An 18,409-nucleotide genomic window follows, 5' to 3' on the forward strand; every position below is an offset into this window, starting at 1 on the left:
CAAGTTTCATTGGTTCCTAACCAAAGTACCACGCATGTTCTGTGAAATTTATGTCTACAAGGGGTTTCTGCAAGTTCAGTATCTATTACCATAGTAGCATTGCAAATAATACAAAGAGAACGTTCATCCCCACTATCGGTGACTGCAACCTCGTCTCGATTAGGCTGAACTGACATGTTGTAGTATTATAATAATTTCTCAAATATTGTAAATATAAAAACTCTGATTTAAAATTGGGACTATCCTTTAGTTACCGTGCATCAAATGAATATTAATATAAAATTAGGGTTTCTGTTGGGCAAAAGACCTTTAATATAGCGCACTACTGCTGAGTGTCTTTCCAAAAACTATTCAGCTAAACAAATCTCAAAACAGTAATGACTTAATGTTTGATCTCTAAGAATACAATCATGAGTACTTGATAGAAATTTCCTACAAAGTTAATCTCTAATGACTTCTCTTGGGTGTATCAAATCTTATTAATAAAAGAATAATGTTGCTTGGTGCGAATTCGAGCTTTTCCCAAATCTCACATTCCGAAGCAATTCATTTATTGTTGATAGGGGAATTAGGATTGAGCGATAACATAATATAGGTTCAGCACATGCAAGAACGTGCGGTGTATGAATTCCGGCGAATCACCTTAAGGCTCAAATTAAGAAACTATACAAAAATTTGGATTTTACTTCAGAATATTGCTTTTGGTAGCGACACGAAAAATTAACTGTTATCTTCTCAAGATACGGTATTTCTGATTTCCGATCACCCGACGTTGGGCGCCAAAGAATATGTAACGAACACGGCAATGTGTGCGGCTATCTGGCAGCGTACTCTGCCTACAGGGTCAGCGGTGCTTAGGGAAAATGGGAGTGGGGTTTTGCGACCTAGAGAACCGCGCCATCACATAAACTTAAATAGTAAACAGAGTAGGGAACTATTGACTAACTAAACCAAAGCCCAAATAATTTAATTTTATACTAAGTGTGAGGAATTGCAGATGTCATTTTATTCCTCTTCAAAACCCACCCAACCTTGAATAAGCTCGCTTTGCGTATGCGGCTAATGCTCTTATTAATAATGCACGGTTACTTCAGGTGTCCCAATTCGCAAAAAATTTACTTCATTTTATACTTTATTATCAAACACGGATATGATTTATGATTTTCTTAACGTTACCTTGCCCATGGCAAATTAACCGTATAATGGGTACAAATGACTTCATTTATGTTCTTCATTCAAAAATTTACGTTTACAATTAAGTTTAAGAAAAAAAATGAAGGTAATCTTTAACAAAATAGTACGGGTGGCGAAACTAGAATCTATTGTTATTCTATAATTATATTTCTTGGCTCAGATTGATGTTAACAGACGGTTAACAGATACATGGTTACCATCGTTAATTACTTCTACAAGCTTAAAATTACTTAAATTTTAAACATCACGTCCTACTACCTTTGAGTACCTTACAGATTCATTAGTTTCAACCAGCAATTCAATTAATACGTTTTTATTTTAACTTTTAATTAAGCAAACTGTTTTTCCTATTACATTAAGTTAACTTTCGTTTAATCCGAAAAAGGTATTATTTAACTTGTTCTCTTCAATGATTACGCTAAGGGAACTACGGACTTCTTTAGAAATGAAACGGGACTTCCCGAATCTATGGACTTTAAAATGTCTTACATATTCGTTGCTATGTTCTCTCTTCTTGTACAATGAACACTTTCCAGCCACGTGTCGAACTTCTCCACAGGCATAGCAAGCTCCATCAGCCCATACTGGCTTGCGGCAGTCCTTAGCCAGATGACCAAGACTAGGGCAGTTAAAGCATTTGACCCTCTGTTCCGAGGTCGCAGCCTTTGATGAAGACGTTCCTTGCATCCTATTTTGTTGTACCGGAGCTCTGAGTTTCTCCACATCTTGAAAGGCTTCCAACACATCAGCAGGCACTGCAAAACACATTAGTTTCGCTTGATTTTTAAGTTGTACATTTTGTTTGCCATCTATCAAGTACTGCACTAGTTCGTGAACACTCATAGCGATGTTTTGTGCATAGTAAGCTTGTCAAAATAGTAGATAGCAAACTTCTACAAAGTGTTTGCAGAGCATTAGTTAGTCTGAAAGGCATTCGTGTAAATTGATATAAAGGACGGTTGGATATAGTTATTGCGGTTTTTGGTTTCGATTTTTCGTCCAGACATATCTGCAGTGTACTGGAGATAAGCGACTTAGTAAACCTTCAATAAGAGGAGTAGGATAAGCATCATGTACTGTAACAGAATTAAGCTTCCTAGAATCTAAGCAAATTCTCACTTTGCCTGGTTTTACGACAAGGACTGACGGAGAAGAACACGAGGAAGCGGGCGCTTCTTCTAGTACTCCCAGTCTAATGATGCAGTATAAGGTATAACTGAAGCTCTTTGGCTGGAGATAGGTTGTAATATCTTTGTTTAATTGCTTTTGCTGCACCGGTGTCAATATGATGTTCAATAAGGGTTGTTTTTCCTAAACCACTTTTTTCAGACGATAGAAAGAATTCGATAGCAGCTTGTAATCGGTTTCGACCGGTTGCATTAAGCAACACTGTGTCACTTAAAGCATTGGAGTCAGAAATTTCGGAAATAGTCGTTGGACTGGATATTCGAAGACCAAATAGTTTAAAAAAATCCATTCCGCAGATTATATCTTGTTTAATACTGGGTACTATTAAAAATTCTACATCCTGAGATAAGGAGTTACAGTTAATCGGAACGACAATGGTAGCGGTGACGTTTTGATTTTGACCGTCGGCTGTACGAACATAACATTTTAACCTCCTTAACCCTGGATGATCTGTAAAAATAAGCTTAGCCAATTTACCACTTACTACGCATTTGTATGCTCCACTATCAAGCAAGGCCAAGAAGGTTTTGCTAAGTAATTCCAAAGCGATGTAAGGACGGTTGTCCTTGTCCTCTCTAACAATAGAGAATACGACATATTTCTTTATTTTTCGCTGCTGTTTCCAAAATGAACACATTTGAACACACATGAACACACGATTAGCCGATCGAGATTTGTTGGCGGAATTAATTCGTAGTGTAAATATTTCCGCTCTGCGCCGATAATAGTTACGTACTCTTTCATGGTAGGGGATAATTTCAAAGTTTCGTGAGGGCTCTGTAGTGTTTTTAATTAACATACAGTTGGGCTTGTCTAATTCTGGGTTATATGTTGTCGAGTCAGGTTGAGAGTTACTCAAATTAGAAGATGGAAGGTGATTAGTACCTACTATTGATGCTGAGTTTGAAACAGGATATCCACTAGTCAGAATTGATGGACATCCTCTTACGAGTTTTCCGAAAGGGGATTACATTTCAAGCAACTAGGCTTATAAGTTTCATGACGACCACAACAATAGCAAAATATGCGTCTGGCTTTGAGGCAGTCATGATATCTGTGTCCGGTTTCCGCACAGTTCCAACATTTATAACGCTCAGCATTGCGCATCGCATTTATTTCTACTTCGTTCATACTTTGATAATTCTCTTTTTCCTTAGACTCTTCAACATGCACTAGTTTATTTACAAATCGCCAGTTTGGAGGAGGTCTGCGATCTTCCTGCCATGCTAATGAGAAAGCGTTCGTGCTTGTGGCACTCTGCTCTTAAGGAGGCAATGTTTGGGGTCAAGACATGTAATAATACTAGTCAGAATTCAGGATTAAGGGTCTTTTTAACATTGGTTGCAATCGTTAGGATAGCATCTAGAAAATCGTCGAAATTTTCTTCACTCTTCTGCTTCCCATGTCGAAAAGAGTCTTTAATCCCTTCGTCAGTGTGCTGTTCTCTATACCGTTCACGGAGACTTGTACACAGGTGAAACCAAATCGGTTCACTTGAAGTTCTCTCAAACGTCAGTAAAATAGTAGGCCTGGTCCAGAAAGTAGTACGTTGGCAAATTGGTATAGCTAATTCCAGTTTGCGTTTAGGCATTGTATAGTCAAACTATTTATCCTATAGATGAAGTCTTCAACAGGTATGTCATTTGCCATGCCAGTAAATTTCACATTCCAATTAGAAATAACGCTTGAAACTTTTTCAGGACGATATACGGCTTGTGTCAAAGGATCACCATAAGGCAATCGTATACTAGAGCGTTGGTTACTATCAACTCTGCTTGCATTGGATCGATTTAAGTTACCAGGATTTTCTACAGGGATATTATTTCGCGGATTTTGGGAATTATTAGCCATCTGAAGGTTTCGCATCGTCTTACTGATCTCATACGCTATTGCTGCAACCATGCTAACTCGAAAGGTTTCTAAGGAGTCTGTGATTAACTGCTGTACTCGAGTTTCGGAAATGCTAGAACGTTCAGTTGATCTATGTGTTGTGTTTTGGCTTTCAAGCTAGAGTGTGCTCTCTGATTCGTTAAGTTCTGATTGGAATTCGCTCTTGTGTTTGGTCTAGTTCGGTTGACGGCACCAGTAGCTTGATTGGCAGATGCACCTCGAACTTCCCTATTACTATCATTAGTAGACCTATTTGGTTGAGCAGCAGGAAAGGTTATCAGTTGTACCAGGGTACAAGCACTTAAGCAAAGCGGACATGTTTCATTAGTTCTTAACTAAAGTACCAGGCATGTTCTGTGAAATTTATATCTACAAGGGGTTTCTGCAAGTTCAGTATCATTGCAAATAATATAAAGAGAACGTTCATCCCCACTATCGGTGACTGCAACCTCGTCTCGATTAGGCTGAACTGACATGTTGTAGTATTATAATAATTTCTCAAATATTGTAAATATAAAAACTTTGATTTAAAATTGGGACTATCCTTTAAATACCGCGCATTAAATGAATATTAATATAAAATTAGGGTTTTTGTTGGGCAAAAGACCTTTAATATTAGGAAAGAAAGCGCACTACTGCTGAGTGCCTTCCCAAAAACTAATTAGCTAAACAAATCTCAAAACACTAATGACTTAATGTTTGATCTCTAAGAATACAATACAATACTTGATAGAAATTTCCTACAAAGTTAATCTTTAATTACTTTTCTTGGGTGTATCAATTCTTATTAATAAAAGAATAATGTTGCTTGGTGCGAATTCGAGCTTTTCCCAAATCTCACATTCCGAAGAAATTAATTTATTGTTGATAGGGGAATTAGGATTGAGCGATAACATAATCTAGGTTGAGCACATGCAAGAACGTGCGGTGTCTGAATTCCCGCGAATCACCTTAAGGCTCAAATTAAGAAACTATACAAAAATTTGGATTTTACTTCAGAATATTGCTTTTGGTAGCGACACGAAAAATTAACTGTGTTATCTTCTCAAGATACGGTATTTCTGATTTCCGATCACCCGACGTTGGGCGCCAAATAATATGTAACGAACACGACAATGTGTGCAGCTATCTGGCAGCGTACTCTGCCTACAGGGTCGGCTGTGCTCAGGGAAAATGGGAGTGGGGTTTTGTGACCTAGAGAACAGCGTCACATAAACTTAAAGAGTAGACAGAGTAGGGAACTATTGACTAACTAAACCAAAGCCCAAATAATTTAATTTTATACTAAGTGTGAGGAATTGCAGATGTCATTTTATTCCTCTTCAAAACACACCCAACCTTAAATAAGCTCGCTTTGCGTATGTGGCTAATGCTCTTATTAATAATGCACAGTTACTTCAGGTGTCCCAATTCGCAAAAAAAATTTCCTTCATTTTGTCAAACACGGACCAAAATTTAAATAAAGATAAGTTCCCCAGAGCGCCTGCTTATGATTTTCTTAACGTTACCTTGCCCATGAAAAAATTAACCGTATAATGGGTACAAATGACTTCATTTATGTTCTTCATTCAAAAATTTACGTTTACAATTAAGTTTAAAGAAAAAAATGAAGGTAATCTTTAACAAAATAGTACGGGTGTCGAAACTTGAATCTATTGTTATTCTATAATTATACTTCATGGCTTAGATTGATGTTAACAGACGGTTAACAGATAAATGGTTACCATCGTTAATTAATTCTACAAGCTTAAAAATTACTTAAATTTAAAAAATCGCGTACTACTTCCATTCATCAGTAACAACCAGCAATTCAATTAATACGTTTTTATTTGAACTTTTAACTAGGCAAACTGTTTTTCCTATTACGTTAAGTTAACTTTCGTTTAATCCGATAAAGGTATTATTCAACTTGTTCTCTTCAATGATTACGTTACGGGAACTACGGACTTCTTTTGAAATGAAACGGGACTTCCCGAATCTATGAGGCACTCTATGGAATAAAATTTGTTAGAAATGTGTAACGTAATTTTAAATTGGACTTTAAAGTGTCTTACATATTCGTTGCTATGTTCTCTCTTCTTGTACAATGAACACTCTCCAGCCACGTGTCGAACTTCTCCAGAAGCATAGCAAGCTCCTACAGCTCGTACTGGCTTACGGCAGTCCTTAGCCAGATGACCAAGACTAGGGCAGTTAAAGCATTTGACCCTCTGTTCCGAGGTCGCAGCGTTTGATGAAGACGTTCCTTGCATCCTATTTTGTTGTACCGTAGCTCTGGGTTTCTCTACATCTTGAAAGGCTTCCAACACATCAGCAGGCACTGCAAAACACATTAGTTTCGCTTGATTTTTAAGTTGTACATTTTGTATGCCATCTATCAAGTACTGCACTAGTTCGTGAACACTCATAGCGATGTTTTGTGCATAGTAAGCTTGTCAAAATAGTAGATAGCAAACTTCCACAAAGTGTTTGCAGAGCATTAGTTAGTCTGAAAGGCATTCGTGTAAATAGATATAAAGGACGGTTGGATATAGCTATTGCGGTTTTTTGTTTCGATTTTTCGTCCAGACATATCTGCAGTGTACTGGAGATAAGCGACTTAGTAAGCCTTCAATAAGAGGAGTAGGATAAGCATCCTGTACTGTAACAGAATTAAGCTTCCTAGAATCTAAGCAAATTCTCACTTTGCCTGGTTTTACGACAAGGACTGTCGGAGAAGACCATGAGGACGCGGGCGCTTCTTCTAGTACTCCCAGTCTAATGATGCAGTATAAGGTATAACTGAAGCTCTTTGGCTAGAGATAGGTTGTAATATCTTTGTTTAATTGCTTTTGCTGCACCGGTGTCAATATTATGTTCAATTAGGGTTGTTTTTCCTAAACCACTTTTTTCAGACGATAGAAAGAATTCGATAGCAGCTTGTAATCGGTTTCGACCGGTTGCATTAAGCAACACTGTGTCACTTAAAGCATTGGAGTCAGAAATTTCGGAAATAGTCGTTGGACTGGATATTCGAAGACCAAATAGTTTCAAAAAATCCATTCCGCAGATTATATCTTGTTTAATACTGGGTACTATTAAAAATTCTACATCCTGAGATAAGAAGTTACAGTTAATCGGAACGACAATGGTAGCGGTGACGTTTTGATTTTGACCGTCGGCTGTACGAACATAACATTTTAACCTCCTTAACCCTGGATGATCTGTAAAAATAAGCTTAGCCAATTTACCACTTACTACGCATTTGTATGCTCCACTATCAAGCAAGGCCAAGAAGGTTTTGCTAAGTAATTCCAAAGCGATGTAAGGACGGTTGTCCTTGTCCTCTCTAACAATATAGAATACGACATATTTCTTTATTTTTCGCTGCTGTTTCCAAAATGAACACATTTGAACACACATGAACACACGATTAGCCGATCGAGATTTGTTGGCGGAATTAATTCGTAGTGTAAATATTTCCGCTCTGCGGAAAGTGTAGGGGATAATTTCAAAGTTTCGTGAGGGCTCTGTAGTGTTTTTAATTAACATACAGTTGGGTTTGTCTAATTCTGGGCTATATGTTGTCGTGTCAGGTTGAGAGTTACTCAAATTAGAAGATGGAAGGTGATCAGTACCTACTATTAATGCTGAGTTTGAAACAGGATATCCACTAGTCAGAATTGATGGACATCCTCTTACGAGTTTTCCGAAAGGGGATTACATTTCAAGCAACTAGGCTTATAAGTTTCATGACGACCACAACAATAGCAAAATATGCGTCTGGCTTTGAGGCAGTCATGATATCTGTGTCCGGTTTCCGCACAGTTCCAACATTTATAACGCTCAGCATTGCGCATCGCATTTATTTCTACTTCGTTCATACTTTGATAATTCTCTTTTTCCTTAGACTCTTCAACATGCACTAGTTTATTTACAAATCGCCAGTTTGGAGGAGGTCTGCGATCTTCCTGCCATGCTAATGAGAAAGCGTTCGTGCTTGTGGCACTCTGCTCTTAAGGAGGCAATGTTTGGGGTCAAGACATGTAATAATACTAGTCAGAATTCAGGATTAAGGGTCTTTTTAACATTGGTTGCAATCGTTAGGATAGCATCTAGAAAATCGTCGAAATTTTCTTCACTCTTCTGCTTCCCATGTCGAAAAGAGTCTTTAATCCCTTCGTCAGTGTGCTGTTCTCTATACCGTTCACGGAGACTTGTACACAGGTGAAACCAAATCGGTTCACTTGAAGTTCTCTCAAACGTCAGTAAAATTGTAGGCCTGGTCCAGAAAGTAGTACGTTGGCAAATTGGTATAGCTAATTCCAGTTTGCGTTTAGGCATTGTATAGTCAAACTATTTATCCTATAGATGAAGTCTTCAACAGGTATGTCATTTGCCATGCCAGTAAATTTCACATTCCAATTAGAAATAACGCTTGAAACTTTTTCAGGACGATATACGGCTTGTGTCAAAGGATCACCATAAGGCAATCGTATACTAGAGCGTTGGTTACTATCAACTCTGCTTGCATTGGATCGATTTAAGTTACCAGGATTTTCTACAGGGATATTATTTCGCGGATTTTGGGAATTATTAGCCATCTGAAGGTTTCGCATCGTCTTACTGATCTCATACGCTATTGCTGCAACCATGCTAACTCGAAAGGTTTCTAAGGAGTCTGTGATTAACTGCTGTACTCGAGTTTCGGAAATGCTAGAACGTTCAGTTGATCTATGTGTTGTGTTTTGGCTTTCAAGCTAGAGTGTGCTCTCTGATTCGTTAAGTTCTGATTGGAATTCGCTCTTGTGTTTGGTCTAGTTCGGTTGACGGCACCAGTAGCTTGATTGGCAGATGCACCTCGAACTTCCCTATTACTATCATTAGTAGACCTATTTGGTTGAGCAGCAGGAAAGGTTATCAGTTGTACCAGGGTACAAGCACTTAAGCAAAGCGGACATGTTTCATTAGTTCTTAACTAAAGTACCAGGCATGTTCTGTGAAATTTATATCTACAAGGGGTTTCTGCAAGTTCAGTATCATTGCAAATAATATAAAGAGAACGTTCATCCCCACTATCGGTGACTGCAACCTCGTCTCGATTAGGCTGAACTGACATGTTGTAGTATTATAATAATTTCTCAAATATTGTAAATATAAAAACTTTGATTTAAAATTGGGACTATCCTTTAAATACCGCGCATTAAATGAATATTAATATAAAATTAGGGTTTTTGTTGGGCAAAAGACCTTTAATATTAGGAAAGAAAGCGCACTACTGCTGAGTGCCTTCCCAAAAACTAATTAGCTAAACAAATCTCAAAACACTAATGACTTAATGTTTGATCTCTAAGAATACAATACAATACTTGATAGAAATTTCCTACAAAGTTAATCTTTAATTACTTTTCTTGGGTGTATCAATTCTTATTAATAAAAGAATAATGTTGCTTGGTGCGAATTCGAGCTTTTCCCAAATCTCACATTCCGAAGAAATTAATTTATTGTTGATAGGGGAATTAGGATTGAGCGATAACATAATCTAGGTTGAGCACATGCAAGAACGTGCGGTGTCTGAATTCCCGCGAATCACCTTAAGGCTCAAATTAAGAAACTATACAAAAATTTGGATTTTACTTCAGAATATTGCTTTTGGTAGCGACACGAAAAATTAACTGTGTTATCTTCTCAAGATACGGTATTTCTAAATAATATGTAACGAACACGACAATGTGTGCAGCTATCTGGCAGCGTACTCTGCCTACAGGGTCGGCTGTGCTCAGGGAAAATGGGAGTGGGGTTTTGTGACCTAGAGAACAGCGTCACATAAACTTAAAGAGTAGACAGAGTAGGGAACTATTGACTAACTAAACCAAAGCCCAAATAATTTAATTTTATACTAAGTGTGAGGAATTGCAGATGTCATTTTATTCCTCTTCAAAACACACCCAACCTTAAATAAGCTCGCTTTGCGTATGTGGCTAATGCTCTTATTAATAATGCACAGTTACTTCAGGTGTCCCAATTCGCAAAAAAAATTTCCTTCATTTTGTCAAACACGGACCAAAATTTAATTAAAGATAAGTTCCCCAGAGCGCCTGCTTATGATTTTCTTAACGTTACCTTGCCCATGAAAAAATTAACCGTATAATGGGTACAAATGACTTCATTTATGTTCTTCATTCAAAAATTTACGTTTACAATTAAGTTTAAAGAAAAAAATGAAGGTAATCTTTAACAAAATAGTACGGGTGTCGAAACTTGAATCTATTGTTATTCTATAATTATACTTCATGGCTTAGATTGATGTTAACAGACGGTTAACAGATAAATGGTTACCATCGTTAATTAATTCTACAAGCTTAAAAATTACTTAAATTTAAAAAATCGCGTCCTACTTCCATTCATCAGTAACAACCAGCAATTCAATTAATACGTTTTTATTTGAACTTTTAACTAGGCAAACTGTTTTTCCTATTACGTTAAGTTAACTTTCGTTTAATCCGATAAAGGTATTATTCAACTTGTTCTCTTCAATGATTACGTTACGGGAACTACGGACTTCTTTTGAAATGAAACGGGACTTCCCGAATCTATGAGGCAATCTATGGAATAAAATTTGTTAGAAATGTGTAACGTAATTTTAAATTGGACTTTAAAGTGTCTTACATATTCGATGCTATGTTCTCTCTTCTTGTACAATGAACACTCTCCAGCCACGTGTCGAACTTCTCCAGAAGCATAGCAAGCTCCTACAGCTCGTACTGGCTTACGGCAGTCCTTAGCCAGATGACCAAGACTAGGGCAGTTAAAGCATTTGACCCTCTGTTCCGAGGTCGCAGCGTTTGATGAAGACGTTCCTTGCATCCTATTTTGTTGTACCGTAGCTCTGGGTTTCTCTACATCTTGAAAGGCTTCCAACACATCAGCAGGCACTGCAAAACACATTAGTTTCGCTTGATTTTTAAGTTGTACATTTTGTATGCCATCTATCAAGTACTGCACTAGTTCGTGAACACTCATAGCGATGTTTTGTGCATAGTAAGCTTGTCAAAATAGTAGATAGCAAACTTCCACAAAGTGTTTGCAGAGCATTAGTTAGTCTGAAAGGCATTCGTGTAAATAGATATAAAGGACGGTTGGATATAGCTATTGCGGTTTTTTGTTTCGATTTTTCGTCCAGACATATCTGCAGTGTACTGGAGATAAGCGACTTAGTAAGCCTTCAATAAGAGGAGTAGGATAAGCATCCTGTACTGTAACAGAATTAAGCTTCCTAGAATCTAAGCAAATTCTCACTTTGCCTGGTTTTACGACAAGGACTGTCGGAGAAGACCATGAGGACGCGGGCGCTTCTTCTAGTACTCCCAGTCTAATGATGCAGTATAAGGTATAACTGAAGCTCTTTGGCTGGATATAGGTTGTAATATCTTTGTTTAATTGCTTTTGCTGCACCGGTGTCAATATTATGTTCAATTAGGGTTGTTTTTCCTAAACCACTTTTTTCAGACGATAGAAAGAATTCGATAGCAGCTTGTAATCGGTTTCGACCGGTTGCATTAAGCAACACTGTGTCACTTAAAGCATTGGAGTCAGAAATTTCGGAAATAGTCGTTGGACTGGATATTCGAAGACCAAATAGTTTCAAAAAATCCATTCCGCAGATTATATCTTGTTTAATACTGGGTACTATTAAAAATTCTACATCCTGAGATAAGAAGTTACAGTTAATCGGAACGACAATGGTAGCGGTGACGTTTTGATTTTGACCGTCGGCTGTACGAACATAACATTTTAACCTCCTTAACCCTGGATGATCTGTAAAAATAAGCTTAGCCAATTTACCACTTACTACGCATTTGTATGCTCCACTATCAAGCAAGGCCAAGAAGGTTTTGCTAAGTAATTCCAAAGCGATGTAAGGACGGTTGTCCTTGTCCTCTCTAACAATATAGAATACGACATATTTCTTTATTTTTCGCTGCTGTTTCCAAAATGAACACATTTGAACACACATGAACACACGATTAGCCGATCGAGATTTGTTGGCGGAATTAATTCGTAGTGTAAATATTTCCGCTCTGCGCCGATAATAGTTACGTACTCTTTCATGGTAGGGGATAATTTCAAAGTTTCGTGAGGGCTCTGTAGTGTTTTTAATTAACATACAGTTGGGTTTGTCTAATTCTGGGCTATATGTTGTCGTGTCAGGTTGAGAGTTACTCAAATTAGAAGATGGAAGGTGATTAGTACCTACTATTAATGCTGAGTTTGAAACAGGATATCCACTAGTCAGAATTGATGGACATCCTCTTACGAGTTTTCATTGGTTGCAATCGTTAGGATAGCATCTAGAAAATCGTCGAAATTTTCTTCACTCTTCTGCTTCCCATGTCGAAAAGAGTATTTAATCCCTTCGTCAGTGTGTTGTTCTCTATACCGTTCACGGAGACTTGTACACATGTGAAGTTCTCTCAAACGCCAGTAAAATTGTAGACCTGGTCCAGAAAATAGTACGTTGGCAAATTGGTATAGCTAATTCCAGTTTGCCTATTCGGTTGCGCAGCAGGAAAGGTTATCAGTTGTACCAGGGTACAAGCACTTCGGCAAAGCGAACAAGTTTCATTAGTTCCTAACCAAAGTACCACGCATGTTCTGTGAAATTTATGTCTACAAGGGGTTTCTGCAAGTTCAGTATCTATTACCATAGTATCATTGCAAATAATACAAAGAGAACGTTCATCCCCACTATCGGTTTAGGCTGAACTGACATGTTGTAGTATTATAATAATTTCTCAAATATTGTAAATTTAAAACTCTGATTTAAAATTGGGACTACCTTTAGTTACCGTGTATCAAATGAATATTAATATAAAATTATGGTTTCTGTTGGCCAAAAGACCTTTAATATTAGGAAAGAAAGCGCACTACTGCTGAGTGTCTTTCCAAAAACTATTCAGCTAAACAAATCTCAAAACAGTAATGACTTAATGTTTGATCTCTAAGAATACAATCATGAGTACTTGATAGAAATTTCCTACAAAGTTAATCTCTAATGACTTTTCTTGGGTGTATCAAATCTTATTAATAAAAGAATAATGTTGCTTGGTGCGAATTCGAGCTTTTCCCAAATCTCACATTCCGAAGCAATTCATTTATTGTTGATAGGGAAATTAGGATTGAGCGATAACATAATCTAGGTTCAGCACAAGCAAGAACGTGCTATGTCTGAATTCCGCTGAATCACCTTAAGGCTCAAATTAAGAAACTATACAAAAATTTGGATTTTACTTCAGAATATTGCTTTTGGAAGCGACACGAAAAATTAACTGTGTTATCTTCTCAAGATACGGTATTTCTGATTTCCGATCACCCGACGTTGGGCGCCAAAGAATGTCATTTTATTCCTCTTCAAAACACACCCAACCTTAAATAAGCTCGCTTTGCGTATGTGGCTAATGCTCTTATTAATAATGCACAGTTACTTCAGGTGTCCCAGTTCGCAAAAAATTTACTTCATTTTGTACTTTATTATCAAACACGGACCAAAATTTAATTAAAGATAAGTTCCCCATAGCGGCTGCTTATGATTTTCTTAACGTTACCTTGCCCATGAAAAAATTAACCGTATAATGGGTACAAATGACTTCATTTATGTACTCCATTCAAAAATTTACGTTTACAATTAGGTTTAAAAAAAAATGAAGGTAATCTTTAACAAAATAGTACGGGTGTCGAAACTTGAATCTATTGTTATTCTATAATTATATTTCTTGGCTCAGATTGATCTGTTAGGTTAACAGATAAATGGTTACCATCGTTAATTACTTCTACAAGCTTAAAATTACTTAAATTTTAAAAATCGCGTCCTACTACCATTGAGTACCTTACAGATTCATATGTTACAACCAGAAATTCAATTAATACGTTTTTATTTGAACTTTTAATTAAGCAAACTGTTTTTCCTATTACATTAAGTTTACTTTCGTTTATTCCGAAAAAGGTATTATTCAACTTGTTCTCTTCTTTAGAAATGAAACGGGACATCCCGAAGCTATGGACTTTAAAATGTCTTACATATTCGATGCTATGTTCTCTCTTCTTGTACAATGAACACTCTCCAGCCACGTGTCGAACTTCTCCACAAGCATAGCAAGCTCCATCAGCCCGTACTGGCTTTCGGCAGTCTTTAGCCAGATGACCCTCTGTTCCGAGGTCGTTTGATGAAGACGTTCCTTGCATCCTATTTTGTTGTACCGGAGCTCTGGGTTTCTCTACATCTTGAAAGGCTTCCAACACATCAGCAGGCACTGCAAAACGTAGTAGTTTCGCTTGATTTTTAAGTTGTACATTTTGTATGCCATCTATCAAGCACTACGCTAGTTCGTGAACACTCATAGAGATGTTTTGTGCATAGTAAGCTTGTCAAAATAGTAGATAGCAAACTTCCACAAAGTGTTTGCAGAGCATTAGTTAGTCTGAAAGGCATTCGTGTAAATAGATATAAAGGACGGTTGGATATAGCTATTGCGGTTTTTTGTTTCGATTTTTCGTCCAGACATATCTGCAGTGTACTGGAGATAAGCGACTTAGTAAGCCTTCAATAAGAGGAGTAGGATAAGCATCCTGTACTGTAACAGAATTAAGCTTCCTAGAATCTAAGCAAATTCTCACTTTGCCTGGTTTTACGACAAGGACTGACGGAGAAGACCATGAGGACGCGGGCGCTTCTTCTAGTACTCCCAGTCTAATGATGCTGTATAAGGCATAACTGAAGCTCTTTGGCTGGAGATAGGTTGTAATATCTTTGTTTAATTGTTTTTGCTGCACCGGTGTCAATATGATGTTCAATAAGGGTTGTTTTTCCTAAACCACTTTTTTCAGACGATGGAAAGAATTCGATAGCAGCTTGTAACCGGCTTCGATCGGTTTCATTAAGCAAGACTGTGTCACTTAAAGCATTGGAGTCAGAAATTTCGGAAATAGTCGTTTGACTGGATATTCGAAGACCAAATAGTTTCAAAAAATCCATTCCGCAGATTATATCTTGTTTAATACTGGGTACTAATAAAAATTCTACATCCTGAGATAAGGAGTTACAGTTAATCGGAACGACAATGGTAGCGGTGACGTTTTGATTTTGACCGTCGGCTGTACGAACATAACATTTTAACCTCCTTAACCCTGGATGATCTGTAGAACTAAGCTTAGCCAATTTACCACTTACTACGTATTTGTTAGCTTCACTATCAAGCAAGGCCAAGAAGGTTTTGTTAAGTAATTCCAAAGCGATGTAAGGACGGTTGTCCTTGTCCTCTCTAACAATAGAGAATACGACATATTTCTTTATTTTTCGCTGCTGTTTCCAAAATAAACACAATCGATTAGGCGATCGAAATTTGTTGGCGGAATTAGTTCGTAATGTAAATCTTTCCGTTCTGCGTCGATAATACTTACGTACTCTTTCATAGTAGGGGATAATTTCAAGTAAATTATAAGTGTCATGAAGACCACAACAATAGCAAAATATGCGTCAGGCTTTGAGGCAATCATGATATCTGTGTCCGGTTTCCGCACAGTTCCAACATTTATAACGCTCAGCATTGCGCATCGCATTTATTTCTACTTCGTTCATACTTAAATAATTCTCTTCTTCCCTAGACTCTTCAACCTGCACTAGCTTATTTACAAATCTCCAGTTTGGAGGAGGGCGGTCTGCGATCAACCTGCCATGCTAATGAGAAATCGTTCGTGCTTGTGCGTTTATGCATTGTATAGTCAAACTATTTCTCCTATAGATGAAGTCTTCAACAGATATGTCATTTGCCATGCCAGTAAATTTCACATTCCAATTAGAAATAACGCTTGAAACTTTGTCAGGACGATATACGGCTTGTGTCAAAGGATCACCATAAGGCAGTCGTATACTAGAGCCTTGGTTACTATCAACTCTGCTTGCCTTGGAACGATTTAAGTTACCACGATTTTTTACAGGGATATTATTTCGAGGATTTTAGGAATTATTAGCCAACTGAATGTTTCGCATCTTATTACTGATCTCATACGCTATTGCTGCAACCATGCTAACTCGAAAGGTTTCTAAGAGTCTGTGATTAACTGCTGTACTCGAGTTTCGGACATGCTAGAACTTTCCGTTGATCTATATGTTGTGTTTTGGCTTCTCAAGCTAGAGTGTGATCTCTGATTCGTTGAGTTCTGATTGGAATTCGCTCTGGTGTTTGGTCTAGTTCGGTTGACGGCACCAGTAGCTTGATTGGCAGAAGCACCTCGAACTTCCCTATTACTATCATTAGTAGACCTATTCGGTTGAGCAGCAGGAAAGGTTATCAGTTGTACCAGGGTACAAGCACTTCGGCAAAGCGGACAAGTTTCATTAGTTCTTAACCAAAGCACCACGCATGTTCTGTGAAATTTATATCTACAAGGGGTTTCTGCAAGTTCAGTATCTATTACCATAGTATCATTGCAAATAATACAAAGAGAACGTTCATCCCCACTATCGGTGACTGCAACCTCGTCTCGATTAGGCTGAACTGACATGTTGTAGTATTACAATAATTTTTCAAATATTGTAAATTTAAAACTCTGATTTAAAATTGGGACTACCTTTAGTTAGTTACCGTGCATCAAATGAATATTAATATAAAATTATGGTTTCTGTTGGCCAAAAGACCTTTAATATTAGGAAAGAAAGCGCACTACTGCTGAGTGTCTTTCTAAAAACTATTCAGCTAAACAAATCTCAAAACAGTAATGACTTAATGTTTGATCTCTAAGAATACAATCATGAGTACTTGATAGAAATTTCCTACAAAGTTAATCTTTAATTACTTTTCTTGGGTGTATCAATTCTTATTAATAAAAGAATAATGTTGCTTGGTGCGAATTCGAGCTTTTCCCAAATCTCACATTCCGAAGAAATTAATTTATTGTTGATAGGGGAATTAGGATTGAGCGATAACATAATCTAGGTTCAGCACATGCAAGAACGTGCGGTGTCTGAATTCCCGCGAATCACCTTAAGGCTCAAATTAAGAAACTATAAAAAATTTGGATTTTACTTCAGAATATTGGTTTTGGTAGCGACACGAAAAATTAACTGTGTTATCTTCTCAAGATACGGTATTTGTGATTTCCGATCACCCGACGTTGGGCGCCATAGAATATGTAACGAACACGGCAATGTGTGCGGCTATCTGGCAGCGTACTCTGCCTACAGGGTCGGCTGTGATCAGGGAAAATGGGAGTGGGGTTTTGCGACCTAGAGAGCCGCGACATCACATAAACTTAAATAGTAGACAGAGTAGGGAACTATTGACTAACTAAACCAAAGCCCAAATAATTTAATTTTATACTAAGTGTGAGGAATTGCAGATGTCATTTTATTCCTCTTCAAAACCCACCCAACCTTGAATAAGCTCGCTTTGCGTATGTGGCTAATGCTCTTATTAATAATGCACGGTTACTTCAGGTGTCCCAATTCGAAAAAATTTACTTCATTTTATACTTTATTATCAAACACGGATATGATTAATGATTTTCTTAACGTTACCTTGCCCATGGAAAATTAACCGTATAATGGGTACAAATGACTTCATTTATGTTCTTCATTCAAAAATTTTCGTTTACAATTATGTTTAAAAAAAAAATTAAGGTAATCTTTAACAAAATAGTACGGGTGTCAAAACTTGAATCTATTGTTATTCTATAATTATATTTCTTGGCTAAGATTGATGTTAACAGACGGTTAACAGATAAATGGTAACCATCGTTAATTACTTCTACAAGCTTAAAATTACTTAAATTTTAAAAATCGCGTCCTACTACCATTGAGTAGCTTACAGATTCATCAGTTACAACCAGCAATTCAATTAATACGTTTTTATTTGAACTCTTAATTAAGCAAACTGTTTTTCCTATTACATTAAGTTTACTTTCGTTTATTCCGAAAAAGGTATTATTCAACTTGTTCTCTTCTTTACTTCTCCACAGGCATAGCAAGCTCCTTCAGCCCCTACTGGCTTGCGGCAGTCCTTAGCCAGATGACCAAGACTATGGCAGTTAAAGCATTTGACCCTCTGTTCCGAGGTCGCAGCGTTTGATGAAGACGTTCCTTGCATCCTATTTTGTTGTACCG

General features: G+C 37.3%; 4 protein-coding genes across 12 annotated transcripts in view; all 4 read right to left on the reverse strand.

Moving 5' to 3' along the window:
- The window catches only part of LOC127011713 (uncharacterized), a 77,975-nt gene that overhangs the window by 43,198 nt on the left and 16,368 nt on the right, over nucleotides 1-18,409 (reverse strand). The gene's annotated exons all lie outside the window — the stretch shown is intronic.
- LOC127011715 (uncharacterized) overlaps nucleotides 1-18,409 on the reverse strand; it is a 143,297-nt gene that overhangs the window by 7,135 nt on the left and 117,753 nt on the right. For 2 of the 6 annotated variants that reach the window (XM_050889761.1, XM_050889760.1), the window contains exons 2-3: nucleotides 6,327-6,592; nucleotides 5,906-6,262 (exon numbers count right to left, since the gene is read on the reverse strand). In XM_050889761.1, the coding sequence (XP_050745718.1) occupies nucleotides 6,251-6,262; nucleotides 6,327-6,592 (278 nt within the window). In that variant the 3' untranslated portion in view covers nucleotides 5,906-6,250. Of the gene's footprint in view, nucleotides 1-5,905; nucleotides 6,263-6,326; nucleotides 6,926-6,956; nucleotides 7,145-18,409 lie in introns of those variants that run through there. The other 4 variants (XM_050889759.1, XM_050889756.1, XM_050889757.1 and 1 more) reach the window with 4 other exon arrangements.
- LOC127011714 (uncharacterized) lies at nucleotides 1,241-2,491 on the reverse strand. Its single transcript, XM_050889751.1, has 2 exons — nucleotides 2,314-2,491; nucleotides 1,241-1,949 (listed from the first exon to the last, which is right to left on the reverse strand). Coding segments are annotated over exons 1-2 (396 nt in total). The 5' UTR covers nucleotides 2,315-2,491; the 3' UTR covers nucleotides 1,241-1,554.
- On the reverse strand, nucleotides 10,526-14,613 carry LOC122818733 (uncharacterized). Of its 4 annotated transcripts, none has more exons than XM_050889753.1 (3): nucleotides 11,551-11,744; nucleotides 10,921-11,207; nucleotides 10,534-10,856 (listed from the first exon to the last, which is right to left on the reverse strand). In XM_050889753.1, exons 1-3 carry the CDS (start codon nucleotides 11,588-11,590, stop codon nucleotides 10,845-10,847), a joined length of 339 nt encoding a protein of 112 aa, XP_050745710.1. In that variant the 5' UTR covers nucleotides 11,591-11,744; the 3' UTR covers nucleotides 10,534-10,844. The 4 variants fall into 4 exon arrangements, with proteins under 4 accessions (XP_050745712.1, XP_050745710.1, XP_050745709.1 ...); XM_050889754.1 differs by having other exon boundaries at nucleotides 10,535-10,856; nucleotides 10,921-11,186; XM_050889755.1 differs by lacking the exons at nucleotides 10,921-11,207; nucleotides 11,551-11,744 and adding an exon at nucleotides 14,329-14,613 and having other exon boundaries at nucleotides 10,526-10,856.

Source organism: Drosophila biarmipes, unplaced genomic scaffold (assembly GCF_025231255.1).
Source record: "Drosophila biarmipes strain raj3 unplaced genomic scaffold, RU_DBia_V1.1 ptg000005l, whole genome shotgun sequence".
NCBI classification, from domain to species: domain Eukaryota; kingdom Metazoa; phylum Arthropoda; class Insecta; order Diptera; family Drosophilidae; genus Drosophila; species Drosophila biarmipes.